The 18,475-nt window shown below is 41.8% G+C and overlaps 2 protein-coding genes across 3 annotated transcripts in view; one reads left to right on the top strand and one right to left on the bottom strand.

Annotated features, from left to right (window-relative positions):
- NOB1 (NIN1 (RPN12) binding protein 1 homolog) overlaps nt 1-18,475 on the top strand; it is a 153,113-nt gene that overhangs the window by 107,351 nt on the left and 27,287 nt on the right. The window lies entirely within an intron of this gene.
- Nucleotides 1-18,475, bottom strand: part of WWP2 (WW domain containing E3 ubiquitin protein ligase 2) — a 139,786-nt gene that overhangs the window by 113,253 nt on the left and 8,058 nt on the right. For both annotated transcript variants that reach the window (XM_012742395.3, XM_075995754.1), the window contains one exon: nt 4,956-5,040. In XM_012742395.3, coding sequence (XP_012597849.2) covers nt 4,956-5,025 — 70 coding nt within the window. In that variant the 5' untranslated portion in view covers nt 5,026-5,040. Of the gene's footprint in view, nt 1-4,955; nt 5,041-18,475 lie in introns of those variants that run through there.

Below are 18,475 nucleotides of genomic sequence, written 5' to 3'. Positions count from 1 at the left end.
TCTGATATCCAGTCAAAAACCTAATTTCCCAAATTGTTGCAAACATATTTTTACAGCTGCTATTTCCCACAATCCAGGATCCAATCAAAATACACAAAACGCACGTGGCTACTGTCTCCATAACCTTTGAAAATCTAGAACACCCTCCCTTGTTTTCCATGACAATAATTTTGAAAGACTTCTACCGGCTATTTTATAGAATGTGCCACATTCTGCATTTTTCTGATTGTTTCTTCATGATTAGATTCACTTTAAATATTTTTGTCAGGAATACAACATAAGTTACGTCATGTACCTCTTATTGTATACCGTATGCTAGCCTCCTACTGGGGATACTAAGTTCAAGTCCTTGGTTAATGTGGAGTCAGCCAGGTCTCTCTACTATAAAGATACATTTTTTTCCCTCTATAATCTATATTAATGGTTAATCAGTGGAGTGATATTTTAAATATCTGTTATTCCTTTTTTTTTTTTTGAGACAGAGTCTCGCTTTGTTGCCCAAGCTAGAGTGAGTGCCATGGCATCAGCCTAGCTCATAGCAACCTCAAACTCCTGGGCTCGAGCAGTCCTCCTGCCTCAGCCTCCCGAGTAGCTGGGACTACAGGCATGCGCAACCATGCCCGGCTAATTTTTCTATATATATTAGTTGGCCAATTAATTTCTTTCTATTTTTAGTAGAGACAGGGTCTCGCTCTTGCTCAGGCTGGTGTCAAACTCCTGACCTCAAGCAATCCGCCTGCCTCGGCCTCCCAGAGAGCTAGGATTACAGGCGTGAGCCACCACGCCTGGCCTGAATATCTGTTATTCTTAAAAAAACAAGCCCAAGTACATCTTCCATTGTCCATGGAGGTAAAAAAGAAAAAAAAACAACAAAAAAAGCCAAAATAAAGGCCTCAAGATATGAGCAACTTTATCTACAAAGTCTATTCACTGCTTTATGAAATATAAATATCAGTTTATTATATATGGAATCACGTCTTCAGGTAGAACGTAGCTTTTGAAGTCAACAAGGCAAAAATCACATAATACCAAAATAATACCCTTGCAAAGCTCTTAAGAAAGCACCACAATAGAGTCTGGCATGTTGTCTTTCAACAGGCTCCCAAGAGTCTGTTTTTTGCTTTGTTAGGCTGTATTGTTCAGGGTTCAATTTTTCACTGTTTCTTGAGTTAAATATCAAATAAAATAGCTGGCTTATGTTTAAGGGCCTTGAGGTATTTCAACATGTACCTTAAAACTCTAGGATCACACTGTGGATGGCACAAGGGAACTGAGGCAAACAGAAGGCACTATAACACCCCCACATCACACTGTCGGCTCTCTCAGCGCAGTGCCTGGGAAAAAGAACCACCCATGCTAGGCCGGCGCGATGGCTCACACCTGTAATCCTAGCACTCTGGGAGGCCAAGGCAGGCGAATCACTCAAGGTCAGGAGTTCGAAACCAGCCTGAGCAAGAGTGAGACCCCCCATCTCTACTAAAAATAGGAAGAAATTAATTGGTCAACTAAAAATATATAGAAAAAAATGAGCCGGGCATGGTGGTGCATGCCTGAAGACCTAGCTACTTGGGAAGCTGAGACAGGAGGATCACTTGAACCCAGGAGTTTGAGGTTGCTATGAGCTAAGCTGATGCCACAGCACTCTAGCTGGGGCAACAGAGTGAGACTCTGTCTCAAAAAAATAAAAAATAAAAAAAATAAAAAGAACCACCCATGCTACTTAAATTGTTTTTATTTCTCTCTTTCTCCCCCATTTTCCTGGATGGTATTATCAAATCTCTATAAGTTAAATGATCATATACTGAGATCTACCTGTATTATCAAGTTATCTCTTTCCACACCAGTAAAAAAATCTACCTTGAGGAAAGACAACAGAGAAACCTTTAGAAATAAGCATGTGTTCATGAACAATATGATCCCAAGACAGGGACCTTAGGATGTTACCAGAGTCCATGGGCAGGCTTCTGCTTTGACCTATCCTTGCTAATTATTAGCTGAGGTAGTCCCAAGTTCAAAACCAAATCAGTTCCCTTTAACCCATCTCCCTACTTAAAAGGGTTGGAGCTGCCATGAGACTCCAGGAAAAATAATTCAAATGTTTCAAGACTACAAAAAAAAAATCAATAACTCAATAGGAAACAGGCAAAGAATATGACTACACATTCCAAAATACACACCATCACGGTTGACTCTTGAACAACACAGGTTTGAACTTTGAGGGTTCACTTATATATGGATTTTCTTCCACCTCTGTCCATACCTAAGACTGCAAGACCAACCCCCTTTCTTCCACGCTACTCCTCAGCCTACTTAATGTGAAGACCATGAGGATAAAGACCTTTATTACTTTATGGTAAGAAGACAGGCTATAACACACATATCATTAAAATATGCGTTACTCGACTGTTTATGTGATCAGTAAGGCTTCCGGCCAAGTCAGCTACCAACAGTTAAGTTTTGAGGGTCAAAAATTAGACGCAGATTTTCAACCGCATAGGGCATCCCTAACCCCCACGCTATTCAAGGGTCAACTGTATAACTAAAGAAGTGGGAAATAAAACTACACTGAGAAAATAAGCTTTTACCAATCAGATGGGCAAAAAATAAAAAGCCTGACAACACACTGTGCTGGTAAAGTTATGGGGAAACAGGCACTCTCATACATTGCCAGAAGAGTATTTCTTCCAAGGAATGCAATCTGGCTTTCAAAATTACAAAAATTCATCCCCTTGGATACATCTTGGAAGGGACACACAAGAAACAAATAATATCATTCCTCCAAGCAGGAACTCGGAAGGGCTGGAGGAAAGAATTTTGAGCCACATGAATGTACTAAATAAACGAGTAACATTTATATGTCAAAAATACTAACAAAAAATATTGTCAAGAAATATAATTTTGCCTCCAGAGGGCCATGTTGAGGAATCTGAGCTCAGACTCTGAGTGGTGCTCGCCTATCCCGGGCATCTGCTCAGTCCCATGACTCCTGCAGAATGCCAGCGACTGAAGCAACATTCATTCAGGCAGTATTTATTAAGGGCCCACTATGTGTCAGGCACTGTTCTAGTGCCTGGAGTATTGAAAGTGACCAAAACAGACAAAAATCCCTGTTCTCGTGGAGCTTACATTCTCAATTTGAAAAAGATTGTTGATAAATGAAATACATTAAAAAAATGTGAGTATGTTAAATAGTGACAAGGACTGAGAAGAACAGCTGGAGAGGAAGGTGGCTTTAGATGGGGGGTCAGGAAGGCCTCATTGAACAGGGTGACTTTTGAGCTAAAAGCATTTTGCTCAGAGGGAGCAGCAAGTGCAAAGGCCCAGAGGCAGAAGCCTGCCCGGTGTATTCGATGAGAGCAAGGAGTCCCACGTGGTTGGAGCCCGGAAATGCCAAAGTAACAAGATCCAGCTTATGGCCGGGCATGGTGGCTCACGCCTGTAATCCTAGCACTCTGGGAAGCCGAGGCAGGTGGATCATTTGAGCTCAGGAGTTCAAGACCAGCCTGAGCAACAGCGAGACCCTGTCTCTACTAAAAATAGAAAGAAATTAATTGGACAGCTAAAAAATATATAGAAAAAATTAGCTGGGCATGGTGGCACATGCCTGTAGTCCCAGCTACTTGGGAGGCTAAGGCAGGAGGATGACTTGAGCCCAGGAGTTTGAGGTTGCTGGGAGCTAGGCTAACACCACGGCACTCTAGCCCAGGCAACAAAGTGAGACTCTTGTCTCAAAAAAAAATAAATAAAAATTTAAAAAAGATCCAGCTTATTCTTTGTTTTGTTTTCTTTTCTTTTTAGAGACAGATTCTCACTCTGTCATCCAGGCTGGAGTGCAGTAGCATGATCACAGCTTACTGCAGCCTCCAATTCCTGGGCTCAAGTGATCTCCCCGCCTCAGCCTTCCCAGTAGCTGGGACTACAGGTGCATGCCACTACGCCCACTCCAGCTTAGCTTTTAACAAGAACATTGACTGCTCTGTGACTAACAGGCTAAAGGAGGCTAAAGAGCAGAGCAGCAGACAGGCTGGGAGGCTACTGTCTCAAGGCAGGGTGAAGATAATGACAGCTTAGACTAGGCTGAGACCGTAGGAGTGGTGAGAAATGGCAGCTATTGGATACATTTTGAAGACAGAGCAAACCAGATTTGCTGATAGGTTGAATACAGGACATGAGAAAGAAAAGTCAGGAGCTCAGTTACAGATATGTTAAATTTACATGTTTACCAAATATTCAAGTGGAAGCAACAAGTTGGCTACTGGATATAAGAATCAGGAGTTCAGAGGAAAGGCCCAGAGGGAGTGACCTTATATTGGTGGCATTTAAAGCCATAAGGTTGGAAGAGATAACCTAGGGAGTGACTATAAACAGAAAAGAGTCCTTGGGTATGAAGAAATCACCATTTTAAACAATTTTAGCCTAAAGTTCCTTTTTTTTTCCTTCTTCTTCAAGTTATTTTCTTTCTTCTTCAAGAATTCCAGCTACAGGGCCTGGCACAGTGGCTCACGCCTATAATCCTAGCACTCTGGGAGGCCGAGGCGGGAGGATCACTCAAGCTCAGGAGTTCGAAACCAGCCTGAGCAAGAGTGAGATCCCATCTCTACTAAAAATAGAAAGAAATTAATCAGCCAACTAAAAATATATAGAAAAAATTAGCCAGGCATGGTGGCATATGCCTGTAGTCCCAGGTGCTCATTAGGCTGAGGCAAGAGGATCACTTGAGCCCAGGAGTTTGAGGTTGCTGTGAGATAGGCTGATGCCATGGCACTCTAGCCCGGGCAACAGAGTGAGACTCTGTCTCAAAAAAAAAAAAAAAGAATTCCAGCTACAATATGACAATCCTATGAGGATGAATAGCTACACTGGTAAGCTATTTTACAAAACTTGGCTCGCCAGGTGTGGTATAATTCCACCTCTTCCCCACGGGTACGGTAAACGATTCACACAGTGCCACTCACCTTTCAAAGTAAGCTGAGACTTCTCGAAAGGCAGGGCCACTCCTGCCCGGCTGGAGCTGGCAGATGCCATATCATCACCATGAACCTGCAAGACAAACAGAGCAGTGGGTTTAGAGAATATCTGATAAGACGACTGAGGAGCTGAACTCAATTTTAACATTTAAGTTTAAAGAAACAGAGGCAAGAAAACATAAACATCCAAGCAACCGTGGCCACGCTACTTCAGACAGGGTATTGTCTGTCTTCTGATGACCCTTGAACCTGGATAGGTCTTGGATGGTCTAGGAAGGACACAGGACTGTTACATGTTATAACAAAGTGTGGAAGAGAGCAAGGCTAATTACAACATCTCCAAAAAAAAAAGTCACAGCTTAACAATACAAAGACAATTTAATCTAGTGTGTTACATGAGAGGCAAGTTTTTTGCCAATATCATGAGGGTCTCTGGCCCAATGAATAGAGTTTGATAGTAATCCTTGCTATCAGTATAATGTAAAAAAAAAACAAAGAAAGAAAAGACAACTAATCCAATTTTTTAAATGGGTAAAAGATCTGAATAGACATTTATTCAAAGAAGACACCCAAATGGCTAATTAGCACACTAAAATAATCTCAACATTAGGCATCAGTTATCTCTGTCTCTGTATCTTGACTAAACGCAGAAATCTATCTTGCACTTTGAATGGATCTTTTACTCACATGTGATTTTGGAACACCATCATTTGTCATTTGGAAAATATTAGTTCATTGAGTTATGCAGATACGCCAAATGTTAACACATTTCATTATGCAATATAAAAAAATTATATTTGTGAATGTCACCACTAACTTCATCAGACAAGTCTTTAAGCATCAGGAAGCTGTTGAGCTCTTGGTGGTAAAATAAGTGTTCCAAAATTCTAATTTCACTTAAAAACTCATATTTTAAGCCGGCTGCCATGGCACATGCCTGTAGTCCCAGCTACTCAAGAGGCTGAGATGGGAGGATCGCTTGAGCCCAGGAGTTCAATATCAGCCTGGGCAACACAGAGAGACCCCGTTTCAAAAACAAACAAAAAAACACCCTTATATTTATCATAGGCAGCAAATACTGTCAGTGGTTTTCCTTAAAGTGTCAGGCTCACTTCGTTCATTTTCAAGAAAACGTCTGCCAACCACGCAAATCTAGTAACGTTCATTTGTCTACTAGTTTTTTGTGTGTTTTCTTTTAAGTAGAAATGGTATTTCACCAAAAAAGCAACTAATCCAGCTCTCAATCCAAACAACCATACCCCTGCTTTCTCTCGACACATGGTCAAACTTCAACGTGCAGCAGAGGAGCTTTGGGCGTATTTCCCATTGCAACACACAGAGTATTATAATGAATGTGCTCAGGAGTCAGGACTTCATCCAATTAATAAATGTTACTGCTTCATCAAGGACATTCTTACATGAAACTGGCATTTTCTTTTCTTTCTACTGAGAGCGTTTTGTGGTGAAGAATACCATGGCAACAGCACGGCCTGCTTCATGCTGGCCCCGGCAGCGTTGCCCACCTTTGCTTTTGCACCACCAGTGCAAATGGCATCACAGTGAAAAGGCAAATAAAGAATTCGTGTTATTAGGAAAATAGTTTTGACCTTGCAGAAGACTAGACGAGTCTCAGAGGCCTCCAGATGCCCAAGGATCATACTTGAGGAATGCGGCTGTAAAAATACTGTAAAATTCCTGTTCTAAGGCCGGGCGCGGTGGCTCACGCCTGTAATCCTAGCTCTCTGGGAGGCCGAGGCGGGCGGATTGCTCGAGGTCAGGAGTTCGAAACCAGCCTGAGCAAGAGCGAGACCCCGTCTCTACTATAAATAGAAAGAAACTAATTGGCCAACTAATATATATAGAAAAAATTAGCCGGGCATGGTGGCACATGCCTGTAGTCCCAGCTACTTGGGAGGCTGAGACAGAAGGATCGCTTGAGCCCAGGAGTTTGAGGTTGCTGTGAGCTAGGCTTACGCCACGGCACTCACTCTAGCCTAGGCAACAAAGCAAGACTCTGTCTCAAAAAAAAAAAAAAAAAAAAATTCCTGTTCTAATCAACATCATTAATACCTTCTTTCATTCTACATGTATACAACCTCTCCCCCGACTTCCTATTTTATTTTATATTTTATTATTATTATTATTATTTTAGAGACAGGGTCTTGCTATATTGCCCAGGCTGGAACACAGTGGCTACTCTCAGGTGCAATCATAACTCGCAGAAGCCTTGAACTCCTAGGCACAAGCAATCCTCCTAACTTGGCCTCCTGAGTAGCTGGGACTACAGGTGCATACCACTGAGCCTACCACCTGATTTCCCATTTTAAAGAGCTGTTCAGCCTTAAAACATGGTTATTAACTCACCATGTTACTCTAAGAATAGAAGCCCTTTATATGAGAATGAAATGTAACTAACTAGCAAAGTATTAATAACATTCATTTTGACATTTTTCCATAGTTAAAGTCAAACGGTTTTGTGCTTTAAGATTTTCAGTGAGCTAATCAGTCTGTGTTTCTCCCCGTGTAGATATGTTAAATAAATTTTGATACCAAAAAAAAAGATTTTTAGTAAAACAAAACAGAATTTGTCTTATTTGTAAGATATATCCAGTTTCCAAAAAGATGTAAAGTAGCTTGTTTTTTCTGGACTAGTCTATCATAGGCATTTCACTTCAGCGGAAGCCTCTGAAAACATTACTTAGAGCAAAAGGAATATAAAACCAAAGCTCTTCCTACCAAGGTCTCGAATGATCTCTGCATTACTAAATCCAATGGTGACTCTCAGTCCTCCTATGGGACTACCCTATTGGCGGCATCTGGCACAACTGATCACCCTTTCATCCTGAACCCTTTCTTCCCTTGGCTTCCAGGACACCGTACCTGCCTGATCCCCTGTAGCCTCCCAGGCTGCCAGCCTCAGACTTCTTTGAGAGCTCCTTTCCCCTCGTCAACCTCTGACCATCAGAGTGTCCCACACCTCAGGCCTCAAGCCTCTTCTCTTGGCTATCTCAGCCTGTCTTGGGCTTTAGATCTCATCTACCGCCTGACAATCCCAAATTCAGGTGTCTAGAACCTCAGACTCTCAGATCCACTGGCTTACTGGCAAGGTGAGCTTCTGATATTCCCCTCCATCCTGCTCCCCCAGTACTCCCCAGATTAGCTCGTGACAACTCCTTCCACCCAGCAGTGTGGACCAACATCCTGGGACTTATCCTTACTTCCCCTTTCCTCCTCACACCCTAGATCCAATCTGTCAATAAGCCCAATGGTTCTACTTTTAAATATTTTCAAATTCAACCATCTTAACACCTGTACTGTCACCACCTGAGCCCAAAGACCGAAGGTCTCTCACCTGAATTACTGCTTTTTCTGCTTCTGTCCTTTGCCCCTTTCAATCTAAACTCTAAATTCGACAATCAGAGTCATTTTTTAAATTATATGTGAGACCATGTCACTGTGATGTCCGAAACCACCCCACAGTTTCCATCTGCTTGGACTGAATGTGTCCCCCAAAGTTCATGTTTTGGCAACTTAACCCCCAATTCAACAGTACTAAGAGGTAGAATCTTTAAGAGGTGATTAACAGATTAATGTCATTACAATGGGTGTGAGTTCATTATCTCAAGAGTGGGCTGGTTATAAAAGCGAGTTTGGCCCCCTCTTGTTCTCTCGCCCTTCTGACTTCCATATGGGATGACGCAGCACAAAGCCCTTTGCCAGGATGTGGTCCTCTTGACCTTGGACTTCCCAGCCTCCAGAACTGTAAGAAATATATCTCTTGTCTTTATAAATTACCTAGTCTCTGGCATTATTATAGCAGCACAAAACAGACTAAGACACAGTCTAACACAGAGTGAAAGTCAAAGTCCTTAAAATGACCTTCAAGGGCCCAAGCAATATGCTCCTCGAACTTCCACATACTACTCTGACCACATCGGCCACTTCCCTCCCCACTCTGTCCCCCCACACCAACTCCCTTGAACGTACACACACACTCCCACCTCTGTCTTTGCACCCCCTCATCTAGAATGCTCTTCCTCTAGCTGTCCACATACAGGGTTTATTCCCCAAGTGCCATCAGGCATTTACTCAAAGGTCTCTTTCTTGAGCGACCTTCCTTCCCTATTTCACTTTTTGTCCTTTATCACTGGCAATGCCTCATACCATATTTATTTGCTGTATTTATTGCCTGTCTCCCTCCACTAAAAGGTAATTTTCTCGAGGACCACGATGTTTGTCTCACCTGTTAGCCCTACAGCCCTAGTGTCTAGAATGGTACCTGGTTCTTGGTAGGAACTCCATAAATTATTTACTGAATGAATGAAATTGAACACCAATTTTCTGAAATTTCAGAAGATGATATTTTGACTCCCCTAGACTAAATTTGTTTTGGTGAATCAGGAAAAAGACAAACTCTCCTTGCTACCCATCAGATTAGAAAGAGATGAGAAACCTGACAATAAGTGTTGGTGAGAAGTCTCACACAATTCTGCCAAAGGGGCACATTAGATGGCATGTGACAACCTCCCATAGAGTTAAAGACACATACATTGTACCCCCCAGAATTCTACTCCCAGGCATTTGTGAGAGGAAAATTCTCCAACAAACACAGAAGAAGCCATGTTTAGGGATGTTCATGAGATCGATGTTTATAATAGCAAAACACTCTAAACGATCTCAGTATCCATCAATCAGGAAATAGATGAATTGTGGTATATTTCTAAAATGGAATGGTATACAGTAACTGAAATGTATGAATTCAAGCCACATGTACAGATCCCAAACTATAATGATAATGGACAAAAAAAAAATGCAAGTGACACCCTACGTACAATATGATGCCATTGGTATACACTTGAACTTACACAAAACAGCTCCATATACTACTGTGGACACACAAATGTAATAAAAGTATAAAGCATGGACAGGCAGGAACCATCCCAAGTTCAGAATAGAATTTCCCTCTTGGGTAGGGGAATTGGAGAGAGCAGAAAGACCAGGGGAACTTCAACTGTCTCTACAACATTTTATCTTTTAAAGAAAAAAGTTCCAGAGCAAATATGGCAAAATGTTCGTATTCATTAAATCCAGATGGTGGTTTTTATGACTTTTTGTTATCTTAGTCTCTGAACCATTTTATATGTTTGATCTTCTTCATAATTGAACAATAATTTTAAGGGAAAAAAGATCATATCTTGAGTAATGAAGGGAACATTAATGATTATAAAATAAGCCTCAGGGTTTTTAGTAACTGGAATTAAAACACTAAAAGCTGGAAATCCATTATTTATAGACTTTACAAATGAAAGAATATTTTCAAAATCTTGACATCTACTGGGATTCTTTCTTTCCTAAGGCAACTCGACTATCGGTAGTTTTTGAACTAGGTTGTTCTCCTGAGCTTTAGCTGTTTTTAGCCTTCGGTCTTAACTCCTAGAGAATGAAACCTGAAGCCCCCACATGGCCTATTAAATGAGAGAAAGACCAAATCTCTTGATCTACACTTCATGGCCCCAAAACTAAATCAATCAGATGCATTCTAAAGAAGCCTTGGAAGCAACAAAGCCAACTGGGAAAAACAGGGTAGATACCACCACCAAATATTCTTTCTGCAATGTCTTTCACACTGACAGCCTTTGTTTACTAACAGTGATCCATGATGTTACTGAAGCTTTGTCTGGAGTTCCAGATCCAATTAGCAAGATACCACCCTGACATTTTACAAGGTAGGTATTTTGAATCGTAAAACCTTTGCAATTTACATATAAAGAAAAATAACCCTAACTGTAGAAGTTAAGGAAGATCCCATCCCAGTCCAAATACTTTAAACCTATTAGCTTTTGCCTTGGGGTCCCATCTTATAAATGGTTCCTCATGTGTGTTAGATCCAAATTCCCAGAATTTACACTATACCTGTCTCAGCAACACAAGTGGATGACTCTGTACGCGTACTCAAGCAATTATTCCCCTGCTAATAGCAACAGAAAGTATTTGCATACAAATTACTCCAAAAAAAACTGAGTTAGCATAAGTCTGGGGCAGGCAGGGGAGGGAGGGAGAATAATGTTTAAAATATCATCAACAGTTATACGTACACAAAGACTTTCATTACTGAAGGGAGTAATGGATTTTTTGGGAGGGGGAGAGAAAGTCAAAACTTCTCCCTGTACTATGTCTGGTAGATTTACCCAAATTTTTCAAAAAAAGAACCCAAATAACAGATTTCCTCTGAATTTATCCTCTATATAAATCTTGACAAGCATTTTATTTGTCTGATGTTGTTTGAAACAGAGTCTTTCTCTGTCACCTCAGCTAGACTACAGAGGCATCATCATAGCTCACTGCAACCTCAAACTCCTGGGCTCAAGCCATCCTCCTGCCTCAGCCTCCTGAGTAGCTGGGAATATTGGCGCCTGTCACCATGCCCAGCTAATTTTTTTTTCTCTTTTTTTTTTGTAGAGGCAGGGTCTCACTCTTCCTTAGGCTCGTCTCAAACTCCTGACCTCAAGTGATCCACACACCCCCAGCTTCCCAGAGTGCTAGGATTATAGGCATAAGCCACCACTCCTCGCCTTTGACAAGCATTTTAAAAAATAAAATATAAACTTATAGAGTAGAAAATATCAAAACACATCACAAAGGAAAGCATTATTTTATAAAACAGTTTTTCAGATAAATGTATTTTACATATACATGTCCACTGGCTTACGATATAAAATGTATATCTTACTAAAGGTTTCAGTCAAAAAGCTTAAGAACAACTAACTGGTCCACAACAATCCCATATTAGGTAGCGTTTTACAGTAGAGAGATACAAACACTGCAGATCCCAATAAGCAAACATTAATTGGAGACTAACTTCACTCAGAGAAAGGTCATCAGTTTATTACCATTTTATTTTATTTTTTTTTTTTTTTGAGACAGAGTCTCACTTTGTTGCCCAGAATAGAGTGCGTGCCGTGTCATCAGCCTAGCTCATAGCAACCTCAATCTCCTGGGCTTAAGCAATCCTTCTACCTCAGCCTCCCGAGTAGCTGAGACTACAGGCATGCGTCATCACGCCTGGCTAATTTTTTCTATATATATTAGTTGGCCAATTAATTTCTTTCTATTTATAGTAGAGACAGGGTCTCGCTCTTGCTCAGGTTGGTTTCAAACTCCTGAACTCAAACGATCCTGCCCGCCTTGGCCTCCCAGAGAGCTAGGATTACAGGCGTGAGCCACCGCACCCGGCCTTATTACCATATTAAATCTGAGAAATTTCTCACAGCTAGATAAAACAATTGCTAGGGCTTAGATTAAAGGCATTCATTCAATCATTCAACAAATATTTATTATGCCTCTGTTATATACTATTTACTGGTTTTGGTGTTAGTGATATACTGGTAAATAAAACAGGGAGGAAAAAAAAATAAGTCCCGTCCTACAAGGTTCTGGTAAAGAACCAAGAAAAGATCTCCTCCCAGCTCTGGTAATAACCAGAGTGAACTACGCTCTTAAGAGTGGCCTAACCCTCTGGGAGGGGGAAAGACTTTACCAGAGCTTTCTCCCACCTGGTGGAAAGAAACGTACCTGACTCCAGCCCCTTCTAACCTTCCTTTCTCACTTAACGGGAGAAAAACTGCCAACACTAATGAAAGTCACAGCCCAGGGACAGAGGCCCACTGAGAGACTGAGATTTGATCATGAAGTTATAAAATGCTTGCCTTCCCACACACCTTCCCAACCAGGCTCCAGTATAATAACAGGGAATTATAGCTGAAACAGCTGAAAGGCTCACACTCTATTTAAGAAGGAGTTTCTAGGGAAGACCAAAGACAACAGCAGAGACAAAAACAAGGACACTAGAAGAATGTGAAGCCTCTGGTACCTACACTTACAGCTATCATTAAACACGGACCAATTCCTAGCCAGATTAACATTAAACCCCATACTAAAGCCCTATTTACCTATTACCCAATGCAGCATGTCTAGCTTTCACTGAAAACTTACAAGGGAAGAACAAACGGTATGAAATAGAGACGAAGCAAGCATTGGAGCCAGACTCAGATATGACACATTTTAGAATAAACTGGGAATTCAAAATGAGTATGAGTAATATGTTAAGAGCTCTAATGCAAAAAGTAGACAACAGGCAAAACAGATGGGTAATGCAAGCAGAGATACAGAAACTGTAAGAAAGAATCAAAAGAAAATACTAGAAACCACAAACAATGTAATAGAAACAAGCAATGCCTTGATGAGTTCATCAGTAGACAGGACATAGTTGACTGGGTTCAGGACACGTGATACCCCAAAATATGACACCTTAGCATTTGAGAAAACAGCAGAAGCAGTAAAGTCATGAAACACGCTCACTTTCCACCCTTATCCCCTGAAGCAGGTCATAAAACCTAGTAAGGATTTTCTGACCACCTTTGAAACAGATCAACTAACCCTCATTTATCTTTTTTTTTGAGACAGAGTCTCTATCTGTTGCCGGGGCTAGAGTGCCGTGGCGTCAGCCTAGCTCACAGCAACCTCAAACTCCTGGGCTTAAGCAATCCTCCTGCCTCAGCCTCCAGAGTAGCTGGGACTACAGGCATGCGCCACCATGCCCGGCTAATTTTTTCTACATATTTTTAGCTGGCCAATTAATTTCTTTGTATTTTCAATAGAGACGGGGTCTCGCTCTTGCTCAGGCTGGTTTCGAACTCCTGACTTTGAGCGATCCTTCCGCCTCAGCCTCCCACAGTGCTAGCACTACAGGCATGAGCCACAGCGCCTGGCCAACTAACCCTCATTTAAGAAGTGCTCTCTCTATACCCCAAGGAAAGGAACATCCTTATCTCTGGAGACACAGGGACACAGAGAAAAATCTGAACAAATAGGACTTGTTAAATTTCCCCTAGTTTATTACCATTAGATCATACCCCTCTTGTCCAATCATATTTGTCCACACTTGATCAAATCTAAGCATAAAATACATAAGTTTACCTGTTTTATCAGGTCTTCATTTCCTTATGATGGCTCCCATGTCGTGTAAAATTTATATTAAATAAATTTGCATGCTTTCCTCTCATTAACCTTTCTTTTGTTCTAGGGGCCTCAGCCATGAACACAGGATGAGTGACAAAAAGGTATTTCCGGCCGGGCACGGTGGCTCACGCCTGTAATTCTAGGACTCTGGGAGGCTGAGGCGGGAGGATGCGTCAAGGTCAGGAGTTCGAAACCAGCCTAACCAAGAGTGATACCCCGCCTCTACTAAAAATAGAAAGAAATTAATTGGCCAACTAAAAATATATAGAAAGAATTAGCTGGGCAAGGTGGCGCATGCCTGTAATCCCAGCTACCCAGGAGACTGAGACAGCAGGATTGCTTGAGCCCAGGAGTTTGAGGCTGCTGTGAGCTAGGCTGACGCCACGGCACTCTAGCTCAGGCAACAGAGTGAGAGTCTGACTCAAAAATAAAAATAAAATAAAATTAAAAAACCAGAATTTGCAAAAGGTATTTCCCCTTCCCTACATGACTGAAGAAAGAATCAGTGAGCTTGGAGATATGTCGATAGAAACTACCCAAATTGATATGCGAAGAGAAAGAAGAATGGAAAAAAAACAGAACATACAAGAACTGTGGGACAATTTCAGAATTTGCAAAATACACATAACTGGAATACCAGAGAACACGTCACAGAAGAAATACCTGAAGTGAGCCAGACACAATGGCTCACACCTGTAATCACAGCACTTTGGGAGGCCGAGGGGGAGAACTGCTTAAGATTAGGAGTTAAAGACCAGCCTGAGCAAGAGTAAGACCCTGTCTCCAAAAAAAATAGAAAAATTAGCCAGGCGTGGTGGCGAGCGCCTATAGTCCCAGCTACTTGGGAGGCTGAAGCAGACCAGGAGGATCGCTTGAGCCCAGGAGTTTGAGGTGGCAGTGAGCTATCACTGTGCCGCTGCACTCCTGGTTCAGCTGTGAATAGCATTTATAATCATAATAGTATAAGCACCTTAATCAAAAATTGCAATATGGTTGTAATCAGAAAGCAGAGTCTCCATCTGGTGGAGACTGGCCAGGAAGAGAGCTAATCCTCATCTTCCATGGTTCAAAGACAATAGATAAAACTAACAAGGGAAGAAATTAACAGTATAAGGGTGTCATTTGGAAATATAAAAGTCAATACCAGAGGAGAGCAAAAATAGTTAAAAGTCATTGCCACTATGGAACAAGAACTAAGAATTAAAAAGGACAGAGCAAGGAACTGTTGTTGCATTATAAGCCTTGTGATGCTATTTGACTTTTTAACTATGGCCATGTATCATCTGGGGCATAAATAAAATTTTAATTCAAAGAAGAAAAGACTTCAACTCAGGCCATAGAAAGATACCCTTACTTCATTTTACTCAGAGCATGAGCACACCCTGTCTATATTCAATTTGTGTAGTGGGCTGAACTGTGGCCCCCACAAAGCTAATCCCTAAGCCCCCAGGACCTGCAAATATGATCTTATTTGGAATAGGGTCTTTACAGGTGTAATTAAGTTAGAGAATCTCAATATTCATTCATCCTGGATTTCAGGTAGGCCTAGTGTCCTTAAAAGATACAGAGCTAAGAAGACAGAACCGCAGGGGAGGACATGTAAGGACAGAGAATGAAAGAGTGCAGCTCAAGCCAAGGAACACTGAAGACATCACAAGCTGGAAGAGGCAAAGAATTCTCCCCTGGAGCCTTCAGAAGGATGAAGCCCTGTTGACACCTTGATTTCAGACTTCTGGCCTCTAGAGCTGTGAAACAATGAGTTTCTCTGTTGTTTTAAGCCACCCAAGTTTGCAGTAATACAATTAATGACAAAGGCTATAGGAAATGTGGATTTCAACTGACATCAGAATGAAACTGGCAGCACACCCCTGGGATGTCCAACGCCCACACCCACCTGCACCCAAGCTTAGCTTCCCTTAAGGAAATAACCGCTGCAGTCACAGGATGCACGGTCTTGGTAAAACTGCTGTTTGTTTCTTAATTGTGAATTCCAGATACAAAACAAAAATCCTAAATGTATCACTCTGCTTTATTTCATCAAAAAGAAAATGAGTATTTTTCATGGTCCACTCTAAAATAATTTGTTGATGCCACTAGTAACACAACAGTTGATTCGCTTTTGAATTTGAGAATGAAGTGCTTGTTTTAATGAAAAGTGACAGAATGAAGCAAGAAGGGCTATCTCAGAAGACTAGCAGGTGACCCGTGTCTGGTTTTCACACAGAGGACTCCTTTTCCCTGGCTTCCCTTTTCGACTTTGTTAGGCCCTTCCTCCTCTCCACTGCCTTCCTTTTCCTTCCTGTGAGGTAGGCAAGCCCCCGCCTCCCTGCATGGATACCACTGCTGGGCTCACTTCCAAAAGAAGAGCTGTCCTTGGGCTCAGAATTAGACGGTAGCATGACCTGAACTACAGATTCCAGGGTTCATCAGCTCTGCACTGAAAGGAAGAGATGGTGGCCCTACTGTGAGGCACAGGTTGACAGTGCTAACCGCAGGAAAAGGTGGCAGAGAGGAGGCAAGAATGAGGAGGCCAATAAGCATCTAGAATGAAACCCTCAACAGCCAGAACTTCAGGTTAGGGACATTTCCCAGCCAGGAACATGTGCAGAAACTCGGAGCCCAAGACCCAAGGTAACCTTTCCTCCATTAACATACATTAGCATAGTAAAAATCACACCCACCAGCACCATGACAGTTTACAAATGCCATGGCAACCCCTGGAAGTTACCCTATAAAGATAAAATTGAAGAGGGCCCTTAGCTCCAAGCACTCTCCACTCTTTTCCCAGGAAAATAATGAATATTCCACCTACCACTTAGCAGATCATAAGACATAGACATAAAAGTAGAAGTGTGTTAAGACCCCAGGGTAGAAGTGTGTTAAGACCCCAGGGTCTTCTCCACTGGCAGACACAGACCCATTTCCCCTCCAGAAACATACTTTAGTTTTGTATGCTTGAAGCCTGCAATCAAAATGCTTGTGTGGAAGTGCTAAGTGTCTGTCATCACTCAGTGGCACCAGCCCTGCTTGTGATTTTTCCAAACAAGGAGCCAAAGAACCAGGGCAACAACTCTCCAACACAAACACATCTGACATCACACCTTTACTTGTAATAAGAAACTATTTTTTTTTTAAAGTTGCTGGCCATGGTGGTACGCACCTGTAGTCCCTTGAGCCCAGAAGTTGGAGGCTGCAGTGAGCTATGATCGCGCATCATAGCCACTGCACTCCAGCCTGGGCAACAAAGCGAGAACCCTATCTCTATTAAATTAGTTAATAAATTAAAAACTTTTTGAAAAACCCAGATTTCCTTGCCTATAATCCACTGGCCATTAAAAGAGAAGAAACTATTAGCTAGGACAATAATTCCAGAGTCCTTCTCATTAGAACAATTAAGCATTTTGAGGGTCCACGTACTGGTTCGGCATTTCCAGAGACATCCAGAAAGACAACAAACATCTATCATGGTCCTTATTGGCTAAAAATACTTGAAACACCTGAGATCAAAAAAGCAGGAAGAAAATGTTTTTTAAGGTATCCAACTGGAAACAACAGGAGAGGCTGAATGAGGTGACAGCACAGCAGCCAGGAGACCGGGCCTGCACAATGACAACCTTCACGACAATGACAACCTTCATGTGCCCTGCGCAGGACACCAAGGGCACATTCGAAACAGGACTGCTTCATTCTTTCTAATTTATTATTATTCCTGAAATTCACACACCATAAAGTCACCTCTTGTAAAGCATACAACTCAACGGGTTTTAGTATATTCACAGAGTTGTACAACCATCGCCACTAATTCCACAACATTTTCATCACCCCCAAAAGAAATCCTGTACCACACACAGTTACTCATTTCTTCCTGCCACCAGCCCCTAGCAGCCATTATCTACTTTCTGTCTCTACAGATTTGCCTATTCCAGATATTTCAATATAAATGGAACCACACAATATGTGGTCTTTGGTGATGGGTTTCCTTCACTTAGCATAATGTTGTCAAGGTTTATCCTCATTGTAATATGTATGTAACAATACTTTATTCCTTTTTACAGTTAAATAATATTTCATTGTATGGATATATATTTTTCTTATCCATTCATCAGTTGATGGACGTTGGGGTTGTTAAGAAGGGTTGATTCTTGAAGCCCAGGGACTACAAGGGTGGAGGGCACCTTCAGCAGGAGGCAGTCAGCCCTGTATGGCTCTTCCAGCCTCTTACTTATCCTGTCCCGTCCTGAGCCAGAGTCAGTTATTCAACAGATGTTCTTAGACCCCACTTTGGGTGAGGCCCTGAGACTACAAAGTGAATGCACCACTTCCAGGAGCTTGGATAGCTTGCTCTGAGACAGCTTTTTTTTTTTTTTCTTGGAGACAGGGTCTTGCTCTCTTGTCCAGGCTGAAATACAGTGGCCTAATCATAGCTCAGTGGAACCTTGGACGTTTGAGCTCAAGCCATCATCCTGTCTCAGTCTCCCATGTAGCTGGGA

The sequence above is a fragment of the Microcebus murinus genome, chromosome 20, assembly GCF_040939455.1.
Source record: "Microcebus murinus isolate Inina chromosome 20, M.murinus_Inina_mat1.0, whole genome shotgun sequence".
NCBI lineage: Eukaryota > Metazoa > Chordata > Mammalia > Primates > Cheirogaleidae > Microcebus > Microcebus murinus.
This window is presented reverse-complemented; position numbering and strand designations above follow the sequence as displayed.